Genomic DNA, 10,969 nt, shown 5'->3' with positions numbered 1-10,969 from the left:
AGTTTTCAAAGCAAAGCGTTAATGTGATTATTGCTCCCTCGAGTAGGCATGTGTGTATGAGAGAGAAGTTCTGGAGAGTACTCTTTATTTTACAGACACACCCTCCTGGTGCCTGCTGTCATTTCCTTCCATCGGTGCCCTTCCAGAAAAAAAAGTAGTTGAAAATAAAGCATCTCCAGGGACTGCCGACCTGCAGGACACCAGTTTCTCTGCCGCCTCTCCTTAAGTATTCACTCGGACAGCAGGTTTAAACTGAATCATATTTAATTCCATAGTAGCATATTGATGACACGCAGTACAAAAAAAGCAAAGAACAGACATTCCAATACAGGTCAGACCCAGTAAAAACCCCCGTCGCCACCAAGAGCATCGACAAAATGGCACTAAGTTATCAATTCATAGTGACGTCATGGAGACAAAGCTAGGACCATTATTGTTCTTTTAATATAAATTGTTATATTCGTATATTACAACGCTCGACAACAAGAAAAAATGACAAAAAAATTCACAAAATAGGAGCCTGGGGCAATGCAAAGAGCTATGGCACATTTATTTCCTCACAAAAATGTACATATAATAACTAAAAGGAGAAGAAGAAGAAAAAAGGTGCTTTTATCGTCACGAGCTTTGATTCTCGATGGATGGATTTCAGGTCAATGCGCGTGATCTGACACAAGATGGCGCCAAATGCTCACAGGTGACACACTTGTCTCTTGGCTCAACATGAGATTATCATTCTGAGTGGTCCAGATGAACTAATATTCCGCTATAATTTGAGAAACATTTGCCAGCAAATACCGTTTCCACAGACATCTGAGAGGAGGTTGATGTCAACATTAAAAATGCGAGAAAAAGTGTCATATTTAAGCGAGAAAGAGACATTTATAACAAATACGGAGGTAAAAGATCATCAAATTTGAGTCGGATAATCGTCTCGGTTGTACTTTTGTTGGATGATAGCAAAACAATCCCATCTGGTAGGATTTTCTAAAGGTAGGAATGATGTAAAATTAGGTCTCTGACTGATATTGGGATAATAAATGATGTTCGGGGGCTTTACACTGCAACGAGTATGCTAAAATTCTTGACAATATCACAACCGAATGAAGGAAACATCACAATATATATCTTGAAGTTAAAAAAAAAAAGACTTTGGCACATTGTTCCTGTAGCGCAACAGGCAGCAAAAGCACATATAGATGCAAATGTACAGCTTTTATACTTTCCAAGCATTTTACATTCAATATTAAAGAAAAACCAACAATCTTAAAAACATTTACTTGCCGGTTAAAAAGTTAAAATTTTAGGTAGATTTGCAAATTATATACTTTACAAGTTATAAAAGCTAAAATGATCAGTCTGTGGTTGAACTATACGACCGGTACGCACAAAACAATTCAACATTTAGCAGCAACTAAAGCGTACAACTTAGTGTCTGAAAGGTGAATTGTTCCTTTTGTTCTTTCTTGTTGTTTTTTTTGTTTTTTTTTTTACAAATGTAGGAGAGAGAAAAAAGACAAGTTTTCCAATTCTCCGTCGATCTCAATCAGAAGATCGCTCTGTTCGAAATGTGAGTATTTTTGAGGTATTTCTGGTGGGTATTTCTATTTTCTTTTTCTTTTTCTTTTTTTTAAACTGCTCCCGAACTTAAGATAGACAAAACACACGGGCTAGAAACAACATTTACACAAAACAGGAAATAGTAGTGGCTCATGGAAGTCCATATAAGGCAGCAGCTGGACATGTAAACAAGAACACCGTGACACTGGACATGCAGAAGAGGGTGGGGGGGTTAGTGGATGAGGCGTGATTGTCATTAAGGAGGCGGTTGATTGGCGAGGGGAGCAGAATAACAGAGTTCACACCAGAGTTTCGGGCAGTGTGTCGGCATTGTCTGAGGACAGGAGTTGCCAGATCTGCCACCGGTCCCTCTGCCAGTCCTGCCATTCTGGGCTGTGTGGCACCAGTGAGTTATTCTGCTCTGAGCCGGGTCGTCCGTGCTGCAATGGAGGGGGCTGCTGCTGACCCGTCGCCTGCTGAGAGGAACTTTGAGAACCAGCCAGTCGATGGTGGGCGTTATAAGGGGGAGGGGAGCGGGCAGTGGGGTTCGTGTCATCAGCGTTCGCCCTAACTTGAGGCCTGGAGCTCTGCTTAGCTGCGTGTCCGCTGTCCGGCTGCGTGTGGTTAAGGTGTGATGTCACAGAGGGCTGTAGCTGCAGGCGAGGTCGTCCTGCTCTGGTCACCGGCGGGTGGAGGCGGGTACACTCTTTAATCCGTTGAGCCGTTGGCTGCTGCCTGCTGTCACCGTCCAGTCCTTCCTGTGAGCTGCGGGAGCTTCCCTCAGAGATGTTGCCATGGGAACCTAGAAACAGAAGAATTATTATTAAAGGATAAATAGAGAGAATGATCATCACACCTTTTCATTGAAATTCTTCTTCCTCCAAGAAAATCAGCCTTCAATGCATTAGAATCAACGAAACTTTAGAATCCCCATAGACGTGGTGGTGGCGCCAGCTTCACATGTACACCCATCACTCTGGGTTCGTACAATACGATACAATGCGGCGTGGTAGGATGGGAGGCGATGCTACACTGCACGATGTGTTCCAATCCGATGCAGTACGATGAAATGTGATGAGGTTTGGTACAGTACAATATGATGTGCCACGACGCGGTACGATACCATGTGGTACAACAAACCGTGGCGCAATGCAGTATGACACGATAAGTTGTGATGCAGTACGATACGATACGATACGATACGATACGATACGACACGATACAACACGATATGTGATGTGTTATTGCACCTTACTATATGATGCACTTTATTATTCCCGTGGGCAGATTCTCACACACACACACACACACACACACACACACAGAAATCTTGCTCAATCTGCATCAATATGGTTTCACTACATCTTCCTCCACAAATTAGCCAGCCAGATTATTTTGAAACCTTTCACTGGATCCAGCTCCTGCAAATTCTCACTCAGTAACTCTTCCATTTTCATGGGAAAAATTAACACTTTTTTGAACTGATGACAAAAGATCACGATTGGAGTTTATCAGTTCAAGACCCAGGGGATGCCAAATCCACCTGCCAGTCATGAATGTGAAGCAGCTCGTTTGTCTTCCTGACCCGGCCTCACTGCTGTACACTAACATTCTCCTTCCTCTGTGTTGTTACGGTTTTCTTGCACAGATCCAAGCACTCAAACATCCCGCGCATCATCTTGTCACTTTTATCCAAAGTGATGCTCGATCGAGATTCTGAAGCAGTTGAAGTGCTTTCAACGGGGCCGCAGGCGAAGAAGAGACCTTAAAATGAACAAAAATCCACTGTTTCAAGATTGAGATTTTAAGGGCTTTACAAATCTGTGCCCATGTAACGTTCAGTTTCCGCAGGTTTTCCACCTGTAGGGTGCTGGTGTACCTGTGTACGGCTGGTCCTTGAGTGTTGGTTTCAGAGTCGAGTGCCACGTCCCCCAAATGTTAGCATGCTCCTCTGATATAGTATCTGAAGGAAGCAAAACATCTTATCACCTTGAATTCTGAACTCCACAATTGAAACTATGGAACTCAGCTATGAACCGCTTACCTTTGGCCGCCCAGGTGTCACCCCCAGATTCTCTCCCCCACAAAGCCACCTGCCCCACCGCAGGGTGTTGCTCTGGGACACGAAAAAGCTGCTCGCTTCCCGGGCTTCCCGCATCTCCTCGTCGCTCACTCAGGACGGGGGAGTTATTGTCGTACGGGGACACCTCACCGCTGGACACCTTGTTGGAGTCGCTGGAGGACCGGCGTTCGCTCAGGGTGAAGGGTTCCTCTGGCTGCAACAAGTCGGGGTTCCTGTTTAAGAGGGGGAAAAAAATCATGTTGACAAAAGGAGGCGATGGGAAGAAACTGCAACACGAGGACGAAAAACTCACTGCGAAGCTTTTCTTCTCAGGAGATAGTCCACTACGTCTGGGTCGCTCTCCAGAAGACTCATTAAAACTTCATTTTGCAGATCAGGTGGCACCTACAAAAAAGAAAGAGTATGTTTTTGCTTGAGACCAATAAATCCAGGTTAAATTTGAGATGTCAGTCACCGAAGTGTTTTACTGAGCCAGTCAGTCCCAATTCACTCCAGGCCCGTGTGATTAATTGGTCTTCATTGGCTTACAGCAGGAATGTGAAACCCTCATGGGGAAAAACGGTGGCAGATTACAAAACATCACGGTTTAGAGTTTCGAACCTGAAATGACCTGAACTGCCTGTCTGCACTGTTTGAGAATCTCTGGAAGAGAAAGGAACAAAGGGAATCATGAGGCGGTAATCCGTAACCTCCTCTGACGGATTTCATGCCTGAATTTTTTCTTTATTTTGGAAAGAAGTACCGAGATGAAAATTTTCTGATGTTTTTGTCAGTTAACTGACAATAATTCCCTCTTTTGTATATTTCCTGACAAGACAAGTCAGGTATGAAAGCTTGGCTCCAGCGAACAACTTTCTTTCCTCCTTCCTCCCTTCCTTCCTTCCTTCTTTTAGTTTTTTCCGCTCTGTTTTTATAAACTCAACCAGGAAGGGATGGTCTTACTTTAAATCCACACAGGAATGTGAAAGGGGAAAGCGCGCGTCCTTTTCTTAAGTAACGGCGCGGAAGAATAAAAAGAGGAGGTGAGGATGAGAGAAGGTGACTGACCATGAAGAGGGTTTGGCAGCTGGCGATCATCCTCTGCAGTACGGCAATGACGGCGGTGCTCTCCTCAGCCCTGGCCGAGCTCTGGACGCTGAACTCCTTGTCCGATGACTTCTGCTTGTGAAGCAGGTTCGGCCCAAAGATGGTGGCCAGGTTCAAGGAGGTCATCTTGTTTCCCGTGATCTTTAAATTGGGAGAGAAACAGTTTTTGGTGACGTGGGAAGGAAGCTGCAAAAATGGGGTTCTTACCATCTTAAAAGGCTTTAAAATTAAACAAAAAATGTAACAAAAATGATTGCATCCAGACGCCTGGTGAAGATGCAGCTGATGAGCAAGAGCTGGCAGAGTGAGGAGCAGTCTTCACCCCAAGCAACTGTAAACGGGACGGTATGGGGATGTGTGGCGTAGGGACACAAACCACACCGCGTTTGCCCTCGACTTACTTGAACGTGAAAAAAGCGACTTGATGTGCAGCTCTTCTAGAGAATCAAAATGGAATCAGACCAAATACATCAAGTTCTGATGGCGAAACAAGCCGTTTTGGGATTGTTTCACGCTCTATAGAGCAAATCCACCCTTTGCCGCAGTCTCAAGTATGACTTTTGATTGTTTGTAATAACTGTCACTGCCAGAAGATGGAGACAAATACTCCTCGCTTTATTTTGACAGGACCATTTATTCAGACCTGGGGTTAAAATGTGCTAGCAACTTATCAGCAGATGCATTTACATGATGATGCATTTCAATCACAGGACACATTTATTCTATTCTGTTTTATTCTACATTGATGCTTCACTCTATTTCAATTTCTAACTGAACATTTAGCGGAGGAATATATGACGTACCCTCCGTTAGCTAACAACAGCAATGGGAATGAATGAATCAGCCTGTTGAACACGGATGCTAATTTAGCCTGCTAAAAAAAAAAAAAAACTGCACAAGTAGTTAGATTTTTGCATTTTTATGTTCGTGTAATGTGTAATGTAACGTGTCCAAAAGCCGTGTTAGTGACCATTCGCGTCACATCATTGATATCATTCGGAGATAATTACATAATTGAATCTAAATAATTAAGAGTATCGGGGAAAAAAAGCCACACGTCAGTGGATTTTTTTCTGCTGAGATAAACCTGTAGTTCTGAGGGCAGGATGTAATTTAACAAACTAGAATATGACGCTCAAGTGACTACAAAAATGAATTTACCTGACACACAGCAATAGCTTCTTGAAGCTTTTTGATTCTTTTGTCAGATGAATTAAACCATTTGTACAAGCTATCAAATTATTAAGAACATCTAACTTCATGTAACTCTAATAATTCATTGATGAACTTTATTTGAAAAAAAAATCATTTGTTTCACCAACTAAAAAAAACTGAATCCAGTTGTTCCAAGTATACTCTTTTTTTTTCTTTTTTTCTTTTTGTGCACAAGGATGTTATTCCAGACATGAGGGTTCTTGGGAAAACGTTCTAATTTTTCTCTGTAAAGGATAAAAACAGTAGAAATGAACTGTGTAAGTGCTTTGAAACAAGTCCTGCTTCACCCTGTGACACATGAACCATCTACAGTTACGAGCCCTTCAAAGCTTCAACAACATTTTTATCCCAGTTTCATTTTTCGGCCTTTTCCCAGAGTTCCCTCCCTTTTTTCCCCTCCCAGTCCCGAAGGAGAGGTGGGAGCCGCGAGCAGCCAAAGAAGTATTGATGTTGCTTTCCCGCACAAGTGTGAAACGTTCTGACTTCCTGTCACGATCGCAGATACGGATCCTGGAGCCACTCAGTCGTGCACACGCACACACTCACGCACAAACACACCAGAGTCCATTCTTATGCGCACACATGGAGACAACAAAACAGACTTCAATCTGCACACATTCTCATGCCGTGATGTCACAACACTCGCTCTCACACGTATAAACAAATGACGCAGTGCACATGCGCATGCACATCCTTGCGCAAAGCCTTTTGCGCACACACACACACACACACAAACACACATTAGAACTTTCTCCACTGACACACAATAAGAGTCCACGGGGGTGCGTATTCTGTGAAAAAGGGTTCACCTCCTGTCCATCTTTGTCCTGCTGGTCGTGGGCGTGGTCGGCCACGGTGGAGAGGAACTCCAGGAGGCGGTGCAGAGTGTCACTGTTGCATGCTGGGAGCAGGTAGACCAGTAACTGAGTAACGTTCTGCTGCTCGTCCAGATCCAACACTGCAACGGAGATTGACAAGGACTGGGCTTAACAAGAGTTTGGGGGGTTTTCTTGAAGTTTCTCAGCAACAGGCAAGGAGAGCTTGGGGTGACGGAGCTTACAGGTGGTGTTTATGAAGGCGGTGTAGAGCTCCTTGGTGAGGAGTGGGTCAGGCATGTCTCTGAGGAACTCTTTGAGCAGAGCCGCCACATCGTGAACGCTGTGTTCCTCGTCCAGCTGGACATCAATGCCGCGATCAAACTCCTCACGTAGCTGAAACAAAAGAGACAAAAATGACACTCAAAAACACGCCGGCTCCATGTTGGTCTACGGACGCTAACTTCTGCAATCCGATCTTTGGATGGCATGAGGTTAACCTGTAGGTGCACCACATTTCCGACATTTGCAAAGGCGGTCGCGAGCTGGTGCGAGAACCAGTGGACGTCTCCGACAGGGTGAATGGCATGTTGTGAACGAACTACTACCCCTCCCTTGAAAATATTTTGTATCTTCTTTCAGTCCCCTGAAGTAGAAATACACAAACGTGCAGAAGAAAACCTAGGACGACGTGCTTTCGCTGTGGGTTTTACTCTTCGAGAAGGAGGTTTTGTTTCTTTGTTGTCAACTTGCTTCCATTAAAAAAAAAAGCATGAATTTGGACCAAAAAAACAATTTCAGTTTAGCAAAATTAGCCTTTGAGTTGTGAGTGGGTGGTATGCTGTCATTCTGACCGATCTTGGGGCAGCGGTTGGTCAGCACTTCACCTTCATTGCCCATTCAAGAAGTGAGAGATCTTTTGCAAACTAGAGACTTTGATCAGGCGTGACTACGCAAGAGTTAGCATGGCGGGTCGTGATGTAAACCTCGTCATCAGGGGCGTACGAGGACAGAAGACGGCATAATCAGACATAATCCCCCTGAAGGGTTAACAAGGATTGCTGGTGAAGGGCTCAATTTCCAATTTATTTTTTTTAACAAGTGAAATTGAATTTTGTCACTGTAGAGACAGTAGTGGTGCCCAAATAAGGAACACAAATGACATCAACTTTTATGAAGAGGGAAAAGGCTCCCACATCTTTACAGTTCAGCAGGGAAAAGACAAAGCGGCGTTTTTGTTTTTTTTGTTTTTTTATTCCAGGTGTGTCACCGTGATTTTTTTGATCTGCAGGGCACATGCAGGCACCAGAAAGTAGGACAACTTGAAACACTCGTTTTTCGTTCACATCAGGCAGAACCTACCTGGCGAACTCTTTTCTTGGAGCTTCCCACTCTAAAAATCCCCACCGTCTGCAAACCTGAGTATTAAAAAACTTGGTGTTAATACAGCAGTATTCTGTAGTACCTCTAGTTGTCGTAGAGTATCAGATTAGCTACGCACCGTATTTCTCAATATGCTGACAGCAGCTGTCCACTACCCGAGGCACCTGCCGGTAGATGGGATTCAGACTCAACCGTTTGTCCCGATGCTTTTCCTTTTTACTCGGCGTTTCGGTTGGCAGGGAGAGCTGAAGTGCCTCCAGTAGGCGGGACTGGTTATCGTCCAGGTCTGTGATGGAGTCCACGGACATCCCGCCCTGCGCGGGTCAGAGTTAGGGGTTAGGAGTTTCATTCAAATGAACAAAAACAGCCAACAGATCCAGAGCATGCACTCTATGTCTCACCCGTCTGCGGGCCCGCGGTGCAGCCTCGGGCGTGTTGGGCGAAGTCGACTCATTGGCTGTCTCTGACGTGGAGCTCAGCGAGGAGTTACTGCTGGATAACTCCTTGTTGGATGGCCGCTTGGTCGCAAACTGTGGAGTAGACGATAGAAGATTTGGGCTGGAAGCAGCGGAACCGCATCTCACAATTAAAGAATCAAATGAACAAAGTCTGAAATTAACCTGTAAAATAGACGAGACGAGGTCAGAGGAGTCCTTATGCTCCTCGCGCTGGGGAGGGTCCTGACGATAGCTGTCCTGGCGCTGCCTGTGTGTTCGGTCATTAGCGATGACCTGGGAGAGGGGGATGCTGAAGGCCTGGGGGATGCACTCTAGAGAAAAATGAGGATTTAAACTTAGAAAAAATCCAAAAATGAACTCAACAAGAAGATCAAACGCATCTCTAGAAAGGCTTTTATTGCTCACCGTTATAAAAGCCTCCCTTGTAAAAGCTTAAAGCTCTACGACTACAGATGTTCTCCAAAAACGTCACAGAAAGTATTTTGGGGGGGAAAAAAAATACACCAGACCACAAATTCGAGTGCATCTGACCAAAATAACAGAACTTTGACTCTCTCCCACAAGCAGTGTTACGTCATGAAGGTCGTTTTCACTGCTCAGGTCATGTGATCTTCATTTTCAAGTGTGACAATGACCCCAATCTTTCCTTTGATAACATTCAGACAGATTCTAGGTTGATGAGAGGACAAATATCAATAAAAACCACAGACGTCTGCATTTCTGATGCAGATGGGTTACACACTACACACACACACACACACACGCGTGCGCAAGTCCAGACAATATGGAGCGCCGAACTTCAGAGAGAAATGATGTCATACTGGCTGTTCAGATTGTATATTCAGTTAAAAAAAAATCCCAAAGCCTGAGCCAACTACTGCAAAAAAAAAAACCAGATCCAGCTGTTCAGTGTGTGTGTGTGTGTGTGTGTGTGTGTGTGTGTGTGTGTAGGAAACTTAACACTGAGCGAAAAAGCAAAAGCGCATTCCACGACCACAAGTGGAAGGCTGTGGTTCACGGAACAACACGACTACAAACTCTGTGACACGACGAATTTGCTCCGCAACCTCGCAGCATTAATGGGGCTTACGTAACACTTGCACATACACACAATCTGGACTGCATCATGTAAAGCGCACAGTCCCTCACAGCGCACCTACAACCAGACCAAATCTGTCAGCGCGTGTCAGATTCTCACACATTTTCCAAGCCGACGAGGTCTTGAGAGGGAGGATTCTCGGTTTTTAAGACCATTTTCTTTGTGTCTGCTGGCTCGGTGCAAGCAGAATGTCTCCCTCGGGTTATAAATAACATTTGTTTTAATGTGCGCAAAGTGCCAAACGGGGTGGGGTTTCCCACACAGCACAATGCCAAAAACTATTGAAGAGGCCAATTAGTCAGAGCAGATTAGACCAGCGTTTCAACCATATTTGCAAATATAGCTTGACTGAGGTGTTGTTGTAACATGCAGGTCTCACATTCACCAAAAAGAAAAGTTTCGACCTGCAGGGGTAGTGGAGGGAACACCCGGACTGCAGTTTTCCCACATAAATCTTCAACGGAAAGGAATTCAAAGAATGCACCCTTTTCTTATAGAAATAAAGTTTTGATTGTTTGTGAAAGATAATCTAATATATTCCCACAGTTGTCACTAATAACACGCAGGTCTGATAAATAATGGGTTCCCTCCAGAAACTAAAGCTGTCTTGGTCTGTTTAGGATACTACACACTTTGCAAAAATCAGTCCACTCTCACATTTCCGTGTGTATTTATTTGAGCTGAGATCAGGCCGATTTGATAAGAAAAGCCCGCTCCATCGTATCTCCATCTGGCCTCTTTGAAGATCCTCGTCTTTTTCTGCCAAATATGTGTTGGTGTAGCGGAGTGGCTGCTTCTCACAGCCGGTCCCCTTACAAGGAGTCCGTCCTCTTCATCTAAATATAAACCCACCGAGGCCGGTCGACAGAAAAAAAAAAAAAAAGTGTTTTCATAACTCCGCTCTTCACCTGCCCGATGGGTGGGGTCGGTGGCGGGGAGACAGAAAGGAAGTTGACATACCTTTGTCTTTACTCTTCTCTTTTGCCAAGGAGTCCAACTTCCTCCTCAGTGACTTTTTCCTCTTCTGTCCATCTGTGCGGGGACAAAAACAAGAACATATATCATCTGAACCATCTTCATCTGCTGGGGCTTATCGGAGTTATTGCGTCTCATGAGCTCGTGTGAAGAATGTGGGAGGAAAGCTGCAGATAATCCATTAAAGTGAAACATTTGAGAGTGCTATTAGCAGGATTAAGAAAGAGGGATTGTCATTAATTGCCTTAATATTGAGCTTGATAGCAAAACCCAGACAGCCAAATAGTATCTGGCA

The 10,969-nt window shown here is 44.5% G+C and overlaps 1 protein-coding gene across 2 annotated transcripts in view; it reads right to left on the bottom strand.

The window, feature by feature from the left end:
* Window positions 1–10,969, bottom strand: part of LOC147272616 (rho GTPase-activating protein 6-like) — a 60,273-nt gene continuing 49,304 nt past the window's right edge. Inside the window, exons 3-14 of one of the 2 annotated variants that reach the window (XM_086198342.1) lie at window positions 10,660–10,731; window positions 8,763–8,911; window positions 8,544–8,672; window positions 8,261–8,456; window positions 8,122–8,177; window positions 7,005–7,155; window positions 6,754–6,902; window positions 4,691–4,870; window positions 3,936–4,027; window positions 3,605–3,855; window positions 3,440–3,523; window positions 1–2,362 (exon numbers count right to left, since the gene is read on the bottom strand). In XM_086198342.1, the coding sequence (XP_086054468.1) occupies window positions 1,860–2,362; window positions 3,440–3,523; window positions 3,605–3,855; window positions 3,936–4,027; window positions 4,691–4,870; window positions 6,754–6,902; window positions 7,005–7,155; window positions 8,122–8,177; window positions 8,261–8,456; window positions 8,544–8,672; window positions 8,763–8,911; window positions 10,660–10,731 (2,012 nt within the window). In that variant the 3' untranslated portion in view covers window positions 1–1,859. The remainder of the gene's footprint in view (window positions 2,363–3,439; window positions 3,524–3,604; window positions 3,856–3,935; window positions 4,028–4,690; window positions 4,871–6,753; window positions 6,903–7,004; window positions 7,156–8,121; window positions 8,178–8,260; window positions 8,457–8,543; window positions 8,673–8,762; window positions 8,912–10,659; window positions 10,732–10,969) is intronic. The other variant, XM_086198350.1, reaches the window with a different exon arrangement.

Source organism: Aulostomus chinensis, chromosome 1 (assembly GCF_037954235.1).
Source record: "Aulostomus chinensis isolate RoL2024-O1b breed Wild chromosome 1, RoL_Achi_v1.0, whole genome shotgun sequence".
In the NCBI taxonomy this organism is placed as follows: Eukaryota; Metazoa; Chordata; class Actinopteri; order Syngnathiformes; family Aulostomidae; genus Aulostomus; species Aulostomus chinensis.
Note: the sequence above shows the minus strand (reverse complement) of the source record. Positions and strands in the feature narration are given on the sequence as shown.